The following is a 19,520-nucleotide window of genomic DNA, read 5'->3' on the forward strand; positions in this document are numbered from 1 at the left end:
AACTCGTTAAGTCTCACAATATGGCTTTTTTTAAAACTCGCAGACCTTGTGTAGGCCTCAGGTGGGCAGTGCAGGATGCTTCGTCGTTTTATAGTCATATCTGCCAAAGCAATAGCTATAATTTTACACAACATAGTGAAAATAAATGGCCTATTGGATCCAGGTCAAGATCAAACGCTCAACAAACTAGGCTCATTCTCAAACTGCCCGGATAATCCATCAGTTCCAGTCTGAAAGAAGATTCCCAGTCACCTTGAATATTATGTCCTCAAAAGAAAGCTTCTCTATCTCTTCTTCAGAATGTTGACTGGTTTTTCTTCTACCAAATCATCATGAAAAACATTTGCTGGCAAATATTGCACAAAAAACAAAATGCTGAGATAAAAAAAGAAAGAAAAAAAAATAGTGTGTGTGTGTGTGTGAGAGAGAGAGAGAGAGAGAGAGAGAGAGAGAGAGAGAGAGAGCAGAGAGGAAAAAGCTGGTTCAACAGAAGAGCGTGGCCTCATAAATCTCTCCTCTTTCCTTCTAAGGATCGATTGATTTGATAAACAGGAAAAAATATGGTGGTGCAAGTCACTTCTTCAAATCTGCCTGGTTTCACTGTAAGCACAGGAACTTTAAGTAGCTCTAGGAGGAGATGGTCTGGCTCAGAAAATGCCTTTATTGCATTAAAGTGAAACCTCAGTCACACATGCTAGCTAAAGGGCTTTGCTGTCTAGCTTAAGGGAGGGGGTGTACTTACATTACAACGGATGCATTTCGGCCTACATAGCGTTCTTTTGATCGCTGAACTGCACTATGATTTTGAGTGATTTGGTATTGAGACCCTTGTAATGCAACCTTATTTATTCATAGAAAATGGTGCTTCTGAAACCAACCACCGATCAATCTCATTTGTTTCACCCCCAAGTTCTGTTAAAATTCACTTTAACGGTTTTTGTTTGAGGTCCCAGACCCCATATAATGGTTACTTGGAAACTAACCTGTTATTTACCTTTCACAATCTTTTGAGATGTTCCTTTGACAGTCAAAGCCCAGAGAAATATTACTAAAGGTGTATCCATCAGCATGGAAACCTTCTATCCCCAAAATACTACTTTTCAGGAAATGGAGGGGGAAAAACAAAAAACAAACAAAAAAAAAAACATTGTATTTTTTAAATAATTAAACAGCATTGTTAGAGTTCATTTTGTGGCTTTATGTATAGTCAGACACTTGAATGTGTCATTATATTATTAACATTTTACCAAATTCAAGGTCAAATGGAGGCACTCATTTGTTTCTGTCATTTGGCCAAAATCTCATGTTATTAAAGACTATTTAAGACAGTATTGACCATGACTCAATGACAAATGCTAGACTGAGGCACTTTTCTCCACTCCTCAAATGCATAAAACATTTATATAGTGTTTCTTAAGCAAAGACAATGTTGTACTTATTCAGAGAACCAGTTCTTTATTTACTCTTGCACTGCAAACAAGCAGAGATGGTCCACTGAGCATGTAAGATATGCTGCTGCTGCATGAATAGACATACATAAATCCTGTAACAAATCTAAGCAGGTGGAGCTAGGGGAGGTGGAGGGATTCAGACTGAACTCAAACACTGAACCAGACTACATGAATGTTTAACAAGCTCACTGCAGTAGTGTAATCAAAAGTACCAACCAAGTCGGCACTGGAATTTAAAAAATGTGAAGCTCTGTTGAGTGGATTCATAAACACCTCTAATTGGCCATTGTGTTCTAGCGCTCAAAATATATGTCTGTGATTGGCTACAATGATCAACGCACGGGAGTGTTTGAAAGCACATGGAAGTGTTTGAATTTGAAAGCGTTTTGAAAGCAGAGGCAGGAGCGATTGAAAGCAGGCTTCTACCAATGGACCAGTCCTCGATAGATGTCTGCTTTCAAACACAGTGTAGAGCAATGTCTATTTACAACATGTTTTTGAAGACTTGATTATTGTAGCCAATCACAGACATATATATTGAGCGCGAGAACACAATGCCCAATCAAAGGGGTTTATGAATCCACTTAACAGTGCTCAAAGCATCACATTTTTAAAATTTCAGTACAGACTTGGTATCTCGGTCGGTACTTTTGACAACACTACGCTGCAGGAGCAGCCATGTACAGGACCTATCAGCCTGTGCCCTCAAGAGTTTCATGACTGAATTTTGTTTTACAGTACAAGAGTAAAATTACAATACAATTTTTTATTGGTGTCTTAATTTGTTTATTTTCAAAACAACCAGCAAGCTTGAAATTTGGTGGGAAACCACAGGGCTCCCTTATAGCTTCTGTATTGTTGACAACAGCTGGTTTATAAGCAATTAGTCTCATTTCAAGTTTGGGAAAAATGTTTGTCGCATCTTGTGTTCCCAAAAGCATGTTATAAGCAACCAAAACTCAGAGCCGATCCAGAGATGAGAACATGTGGAGCAGCATTTAATGTTCTGAGACACAGAAAACAGTGGATCTTGAGCTGTGAAAATAAACACAGTGTATATAAACACAGCCTTTACAATTAATAATTTCACTAAGCCATGTCACGATTTTGGTTTTATTTTGATTAATCGCGCAGCTCTAATGATTGCTATCCAGTACCGCAACACTGTTGACCCCTGCAAGGACACATATTAGAAAAATACAATGAAGCATATGTAAGTCAACACCAGCCAGAAAATTTTCTACTATCTGAGACCACAAACATAAGTAATGTAACATTTTTCAGGAATGTTAAGTTGAAATTTAGTTTATGATCCATTCCCATTATTTTAGGAGAAGTCAAAATGGCAAAAAAAACATGAGGGTTAAAATAAATTCTGTTATAATACAGAACACCCAATATCTAGTAGATAAAAAAAAAAAAAAAAAAAATCCCCAGTGTCGCAGCTTACTAATACATGCTAATTACACCCCCACAAGGAAAATTAATTTTATGCTTCATTTAGAACGACGGCGATATAGAGGATGGAAAAGACATGAAAAATGATACAAAAGATTTTTCAATATCAATCTTTAATAGGTGCCTGATTCTGATTCTCAAAAAGAGAAATAAATGCAATGCATATAGAAGCAGTGCAGAAATGCTGAACTAAAAGGTGAAGTGTGTAATTATTTCTATTATTCTAATATCTTCATAATGTGGATAGACAACTCTTGAGAGTGTTTTCTCTCTAAAACACTTTAAAAAACACAAAGAAAAGGGGAATGTTTAGTAGTACTGATGTGATATAATGTTAAAAATATTGACATATTTTCATGATTAGAATAATAACAGTCAAGTGATTTTTATTTATTTATTTTTAAATTGTAATCAGGTGTCAAATGGTTGCTATTAAAGCTAACAGTTAGTTTTAAATAATAGTTGGCATTCTGCATATATATATATATATATATATATATATATATATATATATATATATATATATATATATATATATATATATATATATATATATATATATATATATATATATATATATATATATATATATATATATTGACATTTATGCTTTGAAAACAGTCATTATTATTATTATTATTACTTTTGCCATTCTGTTAGGTGATGCTAGTGGCACAGAGATTACACATTTCACTTTTAAATTATTAAACCACTTTGTATTCAAGAAGACAACTCTGAGGCAGAAAGAATGCTTCTCTTTCATAACAATGATTTCAAGTCCTTTTGTTTTGCTAGATTAGCATCTTTTTTTGAGGCTACCTGTTGTCGGCTGTCATTAAAATCACTATCTAGGCCAGGGAGAGCTCTTTTATCTGCAGGGCTGTGGCACGTCATTTTAATTAAAGCGTGTAGTCTTACTCTGGTAGAGGGAGGGGAGCCGTAGTGACGCCCATAATTAAAAATTGATCTGGGGCACTGCAGGAATGATGAAATTCCTGGGAGGGAGGAAGAGACGAGGAGGAATGGTTGATCGAAATGCTAACTTAACATTTGACAGTCTGCATCTTTAGGTGGCATATAAGGGGTTTCAAGAGGGCTGGGAGAAAAATAAACTGTAAAAATCTAGTTAATAAAAATTCAGTGCATGTGTTCTGCATTGTTTTTCACACATGCACAGAACTGCTCAAAAGTTTGGGGTTGGAAATATAATTTTTTAATGTTGTTGAAATATGCACCATGGCTGCATTTGTTTCATCAAAATCACAGAAATATTCTGAAATATTATTAAAATTTAAAATAACTGTTTTCTATTTTAATATAGGCCTATTTTAAATTGTAATTTATTCTTGTGATGGTAAAGCTGAATTTTCAGGGGCATTACTCCAGATTTCAGTGTCACATTATTCTAATATGCTGATTTGCTGCTCAAGAAGCATTTAGTATTATCAACGCTAAAAACAGTTGTGCTAATTAATATTTTTGTAGAAAATTCTTTGATGAATCGAAAGTTCAAATGAACAGCATTTATTTTAAATAAAAATATTATAAATGTCTTCCCTGTCACTTTTGATCAATTTATTTCATCCTTGCTGAAAAAATGTATTATTTAAAACCTTACTGTCAAATGAATTATTGACACAATTTTGAATCGATTCACTGAACTAAACAGTTTAAACTGATCCACAGAAATGAATCAAACTTACCAACTAACATTGCTTTTCTATTGAAGTATAAAACAAAAATGTTCCTAAATTATCTTAATGTTCTAATGCATTTGGGAACAGTAATGTATTAATAGAAGTACAATGACATGCTCTTTAAGAAAATTTACATGCATTTATTGTTAAAGAACTAACAAATGTTGGTGAAAATATCACAAACATTCCATTTGTTGATGCGTTTTAATATATTTAGCAACAATGGGCCTCATTCATCAAACTTTCACAAATATATAATGATATAATACCCCTTTTACAAGATGTAATATAAGTATTTGATGTCCCCAGAATGTGTCTGTGGAGTTTCAGCTCAAAATATCCCACAGATAATTTATTATAGCTTGTCAAATTTGCCCCTATTTGGGTGTGAGCAAAAGCATGCCGTTTTCATGTGTGTCCCTTTAAATGCAAATGAGCTGCTGCTCCCGGCCCCCTTTCCAGAAGAGGGCGGAGCTTTAACAGCTCACGCTTCAGTTGCTCAACAACAACAAAGCAGGAGAATCTCACGCAGCCAAAATGAGGATTGTCAGTAACGGTGTTCAGCCTTACATTGTTCAAACCAGAGTCGACACTGATGGAGAGACTCAGGAAGAAGTTACAACTTATAGAATGCATAGGACATTTCTGAACAGTTGGTGGATAAATAGATGTAGCTGCTGTGGAGCTGATTCAACTCATCGACTTGCATGTGCCGTCATGTTAATCTTTTTGTTCAATTGACCCTTGTTTCTGAAACAGTCCAGTGTAAAATAATAGCATGGTAACAACACTCTAGCAACCCAACATGGCCTCGCCCCCTTTATTGTGTGTTCTCTGGGGCAGGGTTAATGTAAATTTTAGGGTTAGTAATGTCACTAACTCGGTAAGAAGCTTGTTGTAGTCCCTACCAGCCATTTGTTGTAGTTCTTAAACAGAGAATTCTTTAAAAGAAAATGTCTCCCTTTTGCACTGAACTTTGAGCATCGTAACTTTGCAGACATTGTTTATGCTCAAACAGCAACATTACACACTAACTGAAGTTTAAAAAAGTGAAATCATAATTAAACACCCCTTTATTAGTTCCAATGAATAAAGGCAAGAAAATATGTTAATACGCACACTTTGAATTGGTATAGCAGCAAGATTGACAATAGCTAAATTGCATTACTAGATCACTGACAAGTTTGCTAATTTTGTATGCACAAATACAATATTTGGATGGGGATTTGTAAACCATCAGTAATCTATGTTACGGCCTTTAATCTACCCAGATAAAGGCTTGGTAACTTACTTGCAGAGAGTTTAGCATCTGAAACTGAAGGAAGGGAGCAGATAATGCAGGCTTCATGCTCTCTGCCACTGCAGTCCAGAGATGCCCTTGCTGGGAGTCTTTTTAATCAGCTCATCAGTCATTCATGATGAATGAAACATTAGCCCTTCTCTGCCTCCAGTTCACACATTAACCATCTGCTAATCAGGACTGATTGGGTACAACTACTCCTAAGTTCACCAAGGGAAACATGACCATGACATACATACGCTCCTTCTCATCATACTCTTTCCATCAGTGCCGTCATCTGTCATTATCAGTATGTGAGCTGGGTTTGTTTGCCTGTGTGACATGCAACAACCCCACCTGACTGTGTCACAGGGGGGGGAATCCTATATCTGGTTAAGATAGTTAAGAAGCCTGGTTGGAACATCCTATGCTAAAGACCAGCATTCAAAACACAAAACATGCGGCAGCCGTAGTCTGTTCAGTAGAAATATACTGCTATAACAAGGCATTATATATTTTAACATTCATATACCAGGTGCATGGTCTTTGCACAATCACTACTCACGTAATCACAGCAGGTGGTGCAGGTATGCCCAATTATTTCTAACAAACAGGACATCTGGGTCCAGTCAAATATCCGTATAGGCTACTTTTAGATGCCACAATTTCATTTAAAATATAATTCATTTGAAATACCGTAATTCTCTGTGTTAATAATAGAGACAATTTTGGAGGTGTCGTGGTTATGTTTTATTTAGTTTCATTGACATGTCCTGTCTAGATTCATTGTCAAGGGCTGTATCCAAAATTGCATACTCTCTTGAGTAGGTACTTATTTTGAATAAGTAATTACTATGCAACTGCTAAAAAAAGTAAGTTTTATATGGTATGAATGTGTGTAATATGAATGTAATCTGGACATACTACATTCGCCTAGTAATTATCACATGATCTACCAGCGTCAGTTGCGTTGCTTCATTGTCATTCACAAATCCTCTCCATAGCCTCATGGGATAGTAAAGTGTCCATATGCACACTTCAGAATCTCGCTGCAAGTAGTAGGTATTTTTTGCCTACTCTTTTATAAGTACTGTGAATTCGGACATATACTCTAAAAAATGCTGGGTTAAAAACAACCCAAGTTGGGTAAAATATGGACAAACCCAGCAGGTTGGGTTAAAAGGCACCTATTGTTATGATCACCGTCTGTTCCTGTCAGTTCCCGGACTACATTACCCATAATCCTCTCTGCCAATCACCTGCACTCACTCCATCAATTAGCAGCTTTATGGACTATGCATTGTTGACTGTTGGCTCTCCGTTTACTGTGGGTGTCGCGGAGGAATGCGACACCATGGTGAGTCCTGTAATGGCCGCCGTGCCAGGTAACACGCACAAGATGGCGGCTATCATCACAACAGCAACAGTTCATGTCGCCGCTGATCGCCCAGAGCAACGTCACGCCTTCGTTGATCGCCCAGAGCAATGTCACGTCACCGCTGATCGCCCAGAGCAACGTCATGCCTTCGCAGATCGCCCAGAGCAACGTCACGCCTTCGCTGATCACCCAGAGCAATGTCACGTCGCCACTGATCGCCCAGAGCAACGTCACGCCTTCGTTGATCGCCCAGAGCAAAGTCACGTCGCCGCTGAATCACGTCACATCTCTGGATCTGTCTGGGAGTGGAGAGGGTTGCGTTCCAGTGTGGCTGATTCACCGCTGATGTCGGCGTGAGCGGCTGGAATTCCCAAGCATCAGCCGGCCGCTTCGCACTCAAGCCCGCAGGCCGCCTCGCTCTCAAGCCCGCCGGCCGCCTCGCTCTCAAACCAGCCAGCCGCTTCGCACTCAAGTTCGTCGGACGCTTTGCACGCAAGTTCGCCTGTTTCAACGCTCTCAAGTGAGTCTGTTTCAACGCTCTCAAGTGAGTCTGTTTCAACGCTCTCAAGTGAGTCTGTTTCAACGCTCTCAAGTGAGTCTGTTTCAACGCTCTCAAGTGAGTCTGTTTCAACTCTCTCAAGTGAGTCTGTTTCAACGCTCTCAAGTGCGCCTGTTTCAACACTCTCAAATTTGTCGGTTGATATGGACTCAAGTGCCCTGGACGCGATGGACAAGATGGCCGCCCCTGCAGTGTCAGTGAACAAAGGGGCCGTTCCTGCCGTTGAGTCCGCTCCAGCCAGTGAATCCACTCCAGAGTCTGCTCCAGCCAGTGAGTTCACTCCAGTTCTGCATGCTCTCCCTATCAGTCCGGTGATGGCCAAGAGGGCTGTACTCACGTTTTATGTTTTGTCGTTCTTGCGAGCCTGGAGGATGCACTCAGAGCAGCCCGAGCCCACTGCCGTCCCGGAGCAGCAGGAGCCCGCTGCCGTCCCGGAGCAGCCCGAGCCCGCTGCCGTCCCGGAGCAGCCCGAGCCCGCTGCCGTCCCGGAGCTGTCTGCTCTCCCTGATACGGCCACGGAGGCCGTCACCGAACTGCCCGCTCTGCCTGATACGGCCACGGAGGCCGTCACCGAACTGCCCGCTCTGCCTGATACGGCCACAGAGCAGCCTTGGGTCGGAGCAACCATTTGCTCTACCGCTGCCGCTCAGGCCATCTGCCCTGCTGGCGCCACCCGAGCTCCTTGCCCATGAACCCACCAATGCCTCCCTTGATTTCCCCAATAACTTTTTTGGGGGGGGGGGGGGGGGGGAGTTTACCTAGGGGTGGGGAGCTTGGGGGTGGGGACCCTGCCCAGCCACTGCTGCCACTGCTGCCACTGCTGTCACTGATGTCATTCATGGACTGTAGGCCACTAGGGCCATGCATGGACCCTGACCTGCCGTGGCTGCCCGAGCCGCCTGACCCGCCGTGGCTGCCCGAGCCGCCTGACCCGCCGTGGTTACCCGAGTTCCTGGACCTGCATTGGGGACCCTGTTCCTATCTGCATGCAGGTCCCCAATGCACCCACCCACCCTCCCTAGCTGTTCCTTTTACGCCGCGAGGACGCGTCTTCCGGGAGGGGACAGCTAGGCACATCCTCAATTACCCCATCAAATTCGGCCAGAAATCTTGGAGTAATCCTTGATGATCAACTGACCTTCAAAGACCACATTGCAATGACAGCTCGGTCATGCAGATTTGCACTATACAACATCAGGAAAATCAGGCCCTTTCTAACAGAACATGCAACACAACTTCTGATCCAGGCTCTGGTCATTTCTAGGCTTGATTACTGCAATGCACTTCTGGCTGGACTGCCATCATGCACAATCAAGCCTCTACAAATGATTCAGAAAGCAGCAGCACGTCTCGTCTTCAACGAGCCCAAAAGAGCCCACGTCACGCCTCTCTTCATCTCTCTTCACTGGCTACCACTTGCTTCTCGCATCAAATTCAAGGCGTTGACGCTTGCTTACAGATCTACCACAGGCTCAGCACCCTCCTACTTCCACTCACTCTTACGAGTCTACACTCCTACCAGAAACCTGCGCTCATTAAAGGAGCGAAGGCTTGTGGTACCATCACAGAGAGGCACAAAATCACTTTCCAGAACATTCTCATTCACTGTCCCTTGCTGGTGGAATGATCTTCCTGCCTTCATCCGGAATGCGGAATCCCTGGCAATATTCAAAAGACAGCTGAAAACCCATCTCTTTCGTGAGCACTTAACCTCATTTAAAAAAAAAAAAAAAAAAAAAAAACTTCTTATTCCTATCCTTTCACTTCCTCTAATCCCTCTCTATTGTAGCTTAGGATAATCTGAGCACTGCCCATAACTTGTATTATGAGCACTTCTTGTCTATTTGCCTCGTCATAACGACTCGCTTGTTGTATTCCTCACTTGTAAGTCGCTTTGGATAAAAGCGTCTGCCAAATGAATAAATGTAAAATGTAAATGTAAGGGGGGCGTTATGTTATGATCACCGTCTGTTCCTGTCAGTTCCCGGACTACATTACCCATAATCCTCTCTGCCAATCACCTGCACTCACTCCATCAATAACTATCACTAATCACCACACCCAGCTGCAGTACATTAACAGGACTATAAAGGACTCACACTCACACCATCAGTTTGCGAAGTCTTGATTCACCCTGTGACAATTCCGAGCGTTATTTCCCTGTCTGCCTGTCTGTTACCTTTCCTGTCTGTTTCCTGTTTATTGACCCGTTGCTGCCCGTCCTGACCCTTGCTTTGTATACCGACCTGTGAGTGATATCTGCCTGCCTCGACCTTCTGCCTGTACCCTGACTACGATTCCGCCTGTTCCTTGCTGTACCTGTTTTGCTGTAATCTGACCCCTGACGGCCATGGAGGCCGTCACCGAACTGCCCGCTCTGCCTGATACGGCCACGGAGGCCGTCACCGAACTGCCCGCTCTGCCTGATACGGCCACAGAGCAGCCTTGGTCGGAGCAACCATTTGCTCTGCCGCTCAGGCCATCTGCCCTGCTGGCGCCACCCGAGCTCCTTGCCCATGAACCCACCAATGCCTCCCTTGATTTCCCCAAGAACTTTTTTGGGGGGGGGCAGTATACCTAGGGGTGGGGAGCTTGGGGGTGGGGACCCTGCCCAGCCACTGCTGCCACTGCTGCCACTGCTGTCACTGATGTCATTCATGGACTGTAGGCCACTAGGGCCATGCATGGACCCTGACCTGCCGTGGCTGCCCGAGCCGGCTGACCCGCCGTGGCTGCCCGAGCCGCCTGACCCGCCGTGGCTGCCCGAGCCGCCTGACCCGCCGTGGCTGCCCGAGCCGCCTGAACCGCCGTGGCTGCCCGAGCCGCCTGAACCGCCGTGGCTGCCCGAGCCGCCTGACCCGCCGTGGTTGCCCGAGCCGCCTGACCCGCCGTGGTTACCCGAGTTCCTGGACCTGCATTGGGGACCCTGTTCCTATCTGCATGCAGGTCCCCAATGCACCCACCCACCCTCCCTAGCTGTTCCTTTTACGCCGCGAGGACGCGCCTTCCGGGAGGGGGGCGTTATGTTATGATCACCGTCTGTTCCTGTCAGTTCCCGGACTACATTACCCATAATCCTCTCTGCCAATCACCTGCACTCACTCCATCAATCACTATCACTAATCACCACACCCAGCTGCAGTACATTAACAGGACTATAAAGGACTCACACTCACACCACCAGTTTGCGGAGTCTTGATTCACCCTGTGACAATTCCGAGCGTTATTTCCCTGCCTGCCTGTCTGTTACCGTTCCTGTCTGTTTCCTGTTTATTGACCCGTTGCTGCCCGTCCTGACCCTTGCTTTGTATACCGACCTGTGAGTGATATCTGCCTGCCTCGACCTTCTGCCTGTACCCTGACTACGATTCCGCCTGTTCCTTGCTGTACCTGTTTTGCTGTAATCTGACCCCTGCCTGTACAACCACACTCTTGCTTTAATAAAAGCTTGCACATGGATCTTATCATGACTCCCGCTTCGTTACACCTATTATGCCCTCTTTCACATGATGTAATATAAGTCTCTGGTCTGGTTAAGTTTCATCTTAAAATACCCCACAAATTTGCCCCTATTTGGGGGTGAGTTAAAACACGCCTTTTACTATATTACTATATTGCTGGCTAAAAACATAAATCCAAAATTGGTTGAAAAAAATGGCTGGGTGAAAACAACCCAATGCCTGGGTGTCCATATTTTGTCCATATTTAACCCAGTAGTTTTTAGAGTGTAATTGTCACATGTTCTTTTTCATCTACTATATAGTAGGGAAGTGTGCTATTTAGCATGCAGCCATGGTTTTTGCTGTTTCCTGGTTGCCTGAGTTCTTGTGCCTTGTTTGTTACCATGGTTTCTAATTGAGTTGCGCACCTGTTTCTTGTTCCGTTGATCATTCCTGTTTATTTAAACCCTTTGTTCAGTTTAGTTCAGTGTGTCTTCAGTGTTAAAGGGTTAGTTCACCCAGAAATGTAATTTTTCAATAAGTACTCACCCTCATGTTGTCCCAAATCTGTAAGACATTTGTTTGTCTTTGGAACACATTTTTTTACGTCCGAACAGTGGCTCAGTATTGGCCAGCTCTGGTCACGTGAACAGCACGATGCATACTTGAGCCCACGTTCAGACATAAACACTGAAAATAACGTAGCAGTATGACAGCAAACGCAAATTTGTTGAATAAAGACGCTATTTTTGTTTTGTTTTTTTGCACAAAAAGTATTCTCGTCACTTCATAATATTACAGTTGAACCACTGTAGTCACATCGACCATTTTAACAATGTCTTTATTACCTTTCTGGACCACAAAAGGTGCAATGTCGTTGCTGTCTGTGTGTGCATCAGATACCCTTGGATTTAATAAAAAAATATCTTAATTTGTGTTCCGAAGACAAAAGAAGGTCTTACGGGTTTGGGACAACATGAGGGTGAGTACTTAATGACAGACATTTCATTTTTGGGTAAACTAACCCTTTAAGGTTGCTCCTACTTCTCCGGTGCCTTTCTATGTGCCTTTTTTGTTCTGTTTATATAGCTTAATAAAGTTAGATTGCTGCTAACAGAGCTTATATTTGCTTCATTGTGGATCCTACCCGTGACAGAGGGGAAACACTAACATTGTGAACTAATATAACACTTAATTATGGGTTCATTACAACTATAGAACAAAATACATATAGCCAGGAGGAAGAATAGTCCAAATAGAATAGAATAGTCCCCCCCACTAAAAAGAGCTTTTCTGTGGTTAAAAACACATAGCAATTTAACACAAGAGGGTATGAGATGGGCATGTTGCACCAACCATCTGTCCCACTGTTGAATAACAAGCATATCCACCTATTCATCCAAAGGCACAATTTACATTGCCTGCTTTTAAAGCACACATGATCTGATTTAATTACAATTTCAGGGAAGCTCTGGACTTTGCTTTTGTCTGGCTGTGAAGTGGATAATTGCTGTGTTTCTTTAAAAGCATCTGCTGGGGGCCCAGTGAAAACAAAACCCTGAATTTCGATGCTGGTTTAATATCCATTAAGAAACCAATTAGCAGATTGCTAAGAGTAAAACCTTTCTGCCATTTGTATTAGCAGAACATCCATCTGCCCCTGTGTTGGGTGGCAACTAATTAAAAGTAGCAATGCTACTTGCTTCACTTCATTTTCAGTCAAATGAAAGTAGCTTGGCTGTTTTTATAATAGTAGCTACAGTCTTGTAAGTAACAAGCTGGGATTTTTAAGTTTAAGTTTTTTCATCTATTTTATATATATATTTTCAAATCCATTATCCATCCATGAGTCTTATGTTCAGTGACATTACCATTATGTGATTCACAGTGAAACATAACACATGAACATAGCCACAACACTCATGCTACTGTCACTTGCACCAACTGTGAATTTCAACATGTCATTCACTGTATTTGTTTGTCACACTGTATTTATCCCCCATTCAGACAGGTTTTCCCTGAGGAGTTTTGCAGAAAATCCCGTTTAATGTTGCCTGAATTGAACAAGTCCGGCTAACTCTACTCATTCACTTAAAATATATCTTGACACTGTCAAGTTCATAACTAATGCTAAATTTGGCATTGCACTACCTGGTCCACTATAGATATTCGCCTTTTTGACAACTTTCTAAGGTATAATCACAGTTGGTGGTTCTTGTACTGCTTGCAACCCATCCGATGTACAAACATAAATAAGGAGAGTCTGATCTCAAACTGTTCTGAACTACACTAAAAAAAAAAAAAGAAAAAAAAACAAAAAAAAAGATTTTTTGATGCTGTTCAGTTTATTTAAACAATTTATTTTGATTCAACACCATTGTATCAGGCTTCTGGTTTAAATGTGATTGATTCATGTTAAATTGACTTGAAACGATTACTCTTTGACTTAACTTGATGTTTTCATATTGGAATTGTAAAGGGGCTGAACTAGGAGTGTAAATGTTGAAATAAAATGTTATTTTAAGCAGTTTTTAGGAAGATGAGAAAATGGAAAGACTTTTTAATGTTTACTGTTCTATTATGTTGGTATTTAAAAGTTTCTGTTAATTAATAGTTTTAGGGTTACCATTGTGGTGAATTGTTGCTCTTGTGCTTGGGTTGAGGACCTGCTAACAAACTTTCAAATTACTTTAATAAGAAAGTAATCATTGTGGTAGTGCTCTGGGTTGCATTTTCCAAAAGCATTGTAAGCCTATGCTGATTGTAAAACCATTGCCACCAATGTACTTATGATCAATTTAGGCTTTACGATGTTTTTGGTTAAGGCAATTTAGGATGAATCCAGTATCATATCTAGATTTCTAACACAGAACATCACAAAAGTTGTATATATATATATATATATATATATATATATATATATATATATATATATATATATATATATATATATATATATATTTCACAAAATTAAACAAGAAGAATTAATTGTAATAATCAATGTATATGAAAACTATTTATTTATTTATGTATATTTATTTATTTTCCAAAACATTGCAAATCAGTTGGGCTGACACTATTAAATTAAGCTGTGCCCAACCATAGTAAATAAGTTGAATCAACCTTAAAAAAATTAAGTTGACCCAACGTAAGTACATTAAATTGGAATAACAGAATTGCATAATGCTGAAATAAAGCAACTTAATCATGTGGAAATCCTTTCCATGAATTTTTTATGTTCGTTCAAAGAGTTACTTTTTTAAGCGTACTTTAAAAGTCAAGTATGGTTCTCATTTGATTTAATTCCTCCCTTAAATATACAAATAAGGCTATGTAAGTCTTGCACATTTAAACGGGTTTCGATCCTGTCCGAATCAAATCACATAATATTGTAAATATAACATTGTTTAGAAAATGAATCCTATCCAAAGAGTGCGTATCGGATTTCAGAATCACAAGATGGAATAGAAACAGAACAAAAAGCAGCGTTTTGGCTGTTAAGCAACAAAGTGCTCAGTCTCTGATTTATGAGGAGCTGCTTTTAACCACTTTTACCATGCGCTACAAGAATAAGCTTATTTTCTGCAGTCTTAAACAAGGCTTTCTTAAGGATCTTTATTTAGGGGACACAGCTGTGCTCTTTTCTTCCTCAAAATAAAACACTCAGAGAATAAAAGTATTACCCTCACAAGATATGCTTTAAAGACAAAGCAAGGCACATTCTGCTGCTCAGAGCATTCTTTTGCCACAATGAAAAATTGAACTGAACTTAATTTGTGCTCGCTGATAGATGTATACGGTTTCTTCCCAACAGACACCTCTGTGAGCAATGTCACTTAATCAATCTTTTCTAGCAGACACTTTTCAATGACAATTAAGGCACATTTTCATTATTCTTCCAGCAGGTTTAATTAATCTCCTGTACACATTAGCTTGTGACTGTACTAGCACACAATGCTAACTGAATGATTTGGATTACCTAGATAAGAGCCATTCTTTCGTTGTTTCTGAAATCGAATACTTCTCTACTATAGTATGTGAAAAACAGTATGCCAAAAAAAGTAGTAGCCTATGTCCGAATACATAGTTTTTGAAAAACAGTGGGCAAAAAATAACCGGGTGACTTACTACTACAGTCGAGATTCTGGAGTGTGAATTCAGTGAACACTTTACTATCCCATTAGGCCACATGAGAGGATTTATGAATGGCAGTGAAGCAACACAACTGACACTGATAGGTCACATGTCAGTAACAACATAGAAGATGTAGTACGTCCAAATGTCATACTACCCATAGTAATACTACACTTTTGATTAAAAATTACTATATGGATGGCTTAAAATGAACCCAAAATAGGTTGGAAATTAAAAAAAAATCAGACACATAATTACTAGAGGCAACAGTAATAATCAAAAGGTGAACATTTATTAATAAGCAATTTAATACATTTTTATTATTTAATAATTATTTATTAAACGTATTAATACATGTTCATTTATTAAACATATTAATAAATGTTCATTTCCAACCTATTTTAGGTTAATTTTAAGCCAGCCATATAGTAATTTTTAAACAATAGTTGAGTTAAATAAAATTATCTAGCAGGTTGGGTCAAACATTTAACCCAACCGCTGGGTCAAAACAACCCAGTTGCTGGGTTTGTTCATATTTAACCCAACTTGGGTTATTTTTAGTCCAGCATTTTTTAGAGAGTATATAGAACATACTTTTTAACAGTCGCAAAGTCGATTCAAATTCAAATATAGCGTCCTACACAGATAGTATGCAATTTTGGACGCACCACACATCACATGTTCACATTTCGCTAAGCCTCTACTTCGTTCCAATATTCTTAGATGTCATACTGACATCTACTGGCCTGGTAAACACATGCATTTAAAGTGAAGTTGTCTCTATTTTGCTTATTCATAATATTCATATTCATGCTTGCATACCTAGAGTACAGTCTTATAGGCAGCCTTTCATTTAGGAGCTAAAAATTCATAAAGAAACATGTGCAGAGTCTTGTCCCCTCCAGCTGTCCTCTAGTGTGATAAGAAAGCAGAAACCTATTTTGATATGTCTGTCCCTATTCGTCTGTTCTATTGGAGCGGCTGTTCAAGGTGTTACTCTTAGCTGTCAGTGGTACATCGACTTCCTGTGGCATCCTGTCAGAGGGAAGAGTGTCCAGTATCATCACTGATAATAGAGCACAAGTGCCTGTCCAAATCCAGTCTAGCCTTTATGGATTGTTAACTGTTTATGTACCATAAACGTATTTACCCCTATCATGACACTGGCTTTATTAGAGAAATATGGTACAATCTATGTGCCCAAGACAAACCTATTTAGTCAGAAGGAGAATTGTGGAGATTTGGTTAAAAGGTTAAAAGAGAAAGATTAAGCAAAAGTGACTGGATTCCTGTTTTAGAATCAATTGCTGTGCTTTAATGCGCATGAGATTTGGCAAGCTGGACTTCTCCTTGGGATGACCCAGTTTCCCAGAGTTTCACAGTAATTCACTCTTAAACGGATAGTTCACCTCCACCCCACCCCCCTTTGTATGAGGAAAAGATCAGAATTATAATTTATCATTCCCTGCTCTAAAATCTTCCCCTTCACTATTACCTCTGGACTCCTTTTGTACTACTACACATAAGAAAGAAAATCATATAGGTTTAAGGGCAAATAAATAATTACAGAATTTTCACTTTGGGTGTCATTAGCAGATAATATTTTTAATGTTAATTCATGTATTTTTTTCCATTAGTACCTTTTGCCTTTTTCTTTAAATTTAACATGTGCAGAATGTTCTTGTATCCCTGACCCAACAATAAATCTACCAGTATCAATGATTCATAAAGCCAAAGTAGCCCATCTTTCATCCATTCAATTTTTTTTCTTCTTCCAGGAAATGTGTTAGCATTTACGACCATTCGTTTCACTGTAGAATTTTGCCCAAGGTTGTGAGAGGGATACTAATTCACGGTCTTCCCCAGCACCCAGACTAATTATACATACCAAACAGCTGTGAATGAGGAGATATCACAATGTGGATTCTAAACATTAGCAAATACAATTTAGCCTGGTTTGTGCCCCACTCTCCCAGCACAGATTTTTGTTTTCACTTTCACGTCAAAAAGAATCATCTGTTAGTCTGACCACAGAGTCATCTTCTCTGATATTTCTGTCTTCTTTCATGAATGGGATTTCTGAGGCTGGAAAGAACATTGCACACAAACACTTTGAATTTTGGATATCCCACAGCTTTAGAAAGTGCTCTGGGAATACATGGCACATAAACAGTGCAACTTCTAACAGATGAAGCAAAGATTTTCTCTTTTATCATGACAAAGAAATCCTGCCGTGCCATACAGATGACATTTCTCCTGTCATTTTGAAAAATGAAGCATAAGGCAGGTCCATGGAGAAGAAGACCATTGATCATTCAAAATAAACAATACAGTAAATAAACAGCAGCAATATATAGACATATGCAATTGCACCACAAAAATCTTGCTATGTTGGCACACCAATTTAGCCTTCTATAACTGTAACTAGATTTCACAAAATAATAAGGCATCTTACCTGTAGACCAAGGTGTCATCTGCCGAGCTGTTGTACTGAATCTGATACATCCTGATTCCAGGGAAATGTTGTTGCGAAGGCCACCTGATGAGTGCAGAATTTGCTGTAAGCTCAGCAAGTACCACCTTCCTCTCTTGAGACCTGGTCTCATTGCTGACTGATGAAGTCGACTTAGCAGAGGTTAGAATATCGGATGGTCCTGGATCAGGTTCTCGGATCCGGTTAGTGCTGTTAGCTAAGTGTGGCAGCGGGCTGACCACCAACTCCACCGTGCCTGTAGACTCCCCCGCAGCATTAGATGCAATGCAGGTAAAGACTCCCGTATCCTTCAGAGAAGTGATGTTGATCTCCAAGCTCCCGTTGCTAAAGCTTAAAGTACGGGAGGTGTTGGCGATTAGACGACCCTCTGGGGCGATCCAGTGAACGTCTGGGTCTGGGTCCCCATTGGCCTTGCATTTCAGGCTAGTGGGTTGACCCTCCATGACAAAGGTTTTGGGAGATTTCCTCGTAATCACAGGGGGATCACAGATGAACTCTTCTTCTGGGATTGTCCAGAAGTACTTTGCCGTAAGGTCGGAAGGTGACGCGCAAGTTTCCAGGTCATCCTCTCGTGTTAGCCTCCTTAGCCAGAGTAGCTCGCAGTTACAATGTAGTGGGTTCCCTCCAAAACTTAGGACAAGGGAGGAAAGGGGTGACCCCTTTGACTTGGCATAAACTGGTATCCTAAGGAACAAGGGGTCAGGGGGTATTTTCTTTAGCTTGTTGGATGTCATATCCAGACGTGCTAGTTTGTGTAGGTTTGAAAAGACTCCTAGAGGGACATGCTCTATGAGGTTATGGTCCATGTTGAGAGTGTTCACATTGGTGAGGCGTCCTATAGTCTCCCATGGGATATCCACTAGATTATTATACGAAAGATCCAGGTCCTCAAGAGTCGTCACAAAGTCATCAAATGCATGTGGCGAGATGTTGTGCAGTTGATTGTTGGCAAGGATAAGGTGCCGTAGGTTAGTGAGTCCTCGGAAGTGATCGTCCATGACAACACTTAGGCGGTTACTGTCCAGGTGCAGTGCACGTAGCCGCTTAAGATCGGCAAAAGCATAAGGCAAAATCTGGCTGATGGTATTGCGGGACAGCGTCAGGTGCAGGAGACTGGTCATGTTTGCGAAATCCCTTCTCCTTACTGCGGTAATAAAGTTCTCAGTGAGACGCAGCTCCACTGTACGCCGGTCGATGACTGTTGGCACAAAAAGCAGGCCAGTCTTGGCACAGAGGATGGCTAGAGATGGTGACAGGTTCTGGCACATGCAACGCTTGGGGCACAGCTGCCCCGAAGTAGACACAGCCAGCACCAGTAGGGAGAATATCAGCCACTCCATCTCTCAGGGGAACTGCAAGACAAGCAAACACAGTGTGCCAGTGTGACAACGTGTAAATGTACTCTACAGCTGAAGTTTAAAGCCAATGACTTTGTAAATGCATTGCCACTGTATTGGATGAATAGTCCTAAACGACAATGGCCTAGAGTAAGCGCGATAGTTTGTAAAGTATTTTTAAATCACTATTGGACTCTGTATTCAAATCTACAGTCAAATTCATATTCTGTTTGGGATCTCTGAGATTCCAAAGCTCTATTATAGTATGGAATGTTTAAGTAACATCGATGTAT

At 40.8% G+C, this 19,520-nt stretch overlaps 1 protein-coding gene across 1 annotated transcript in view; it reads right to left on the minus strand.

Moving 5' to 3' along the window:
* Positions 1-19,230, minus strand: part of zgc:172282 (leucine-rich repeat and fibronectin type III domain-containing protein 1-like protein) — a 40,577-nt gene extending 21,347 nt beyond the window's left edge. Inside the window, exon 1 of the mRNA XM_067365716.1 lies at positions 17,852-19,230. Within this exon, the coding sequence (XP_067221817.1) occupies positions 17,852-19,230 (1,379 nt within the window). The remainder of the gene's footprint in view (positions 1-17,851) is intronic.
* Between the last annotated feature and the right edge of the window lie 290 nt (positions 19,231-19,520).

This window comes from Chanodichthys erythropterus, chromosome 17 (genome assembly GCF_024489055.1).
Source record: "Chanodichthys erythropterus isolate Z2021 chromosome 17, ASM2448905v1, whole genome shotgun sequence".
Classification (NCBI taxonomy): Eukaryota; Metazoa; Chordata; class Actinopteri; order Cypriniformes; family Xenocyprididae; genus Chanodichthys; species Chanodichthys erythropterus.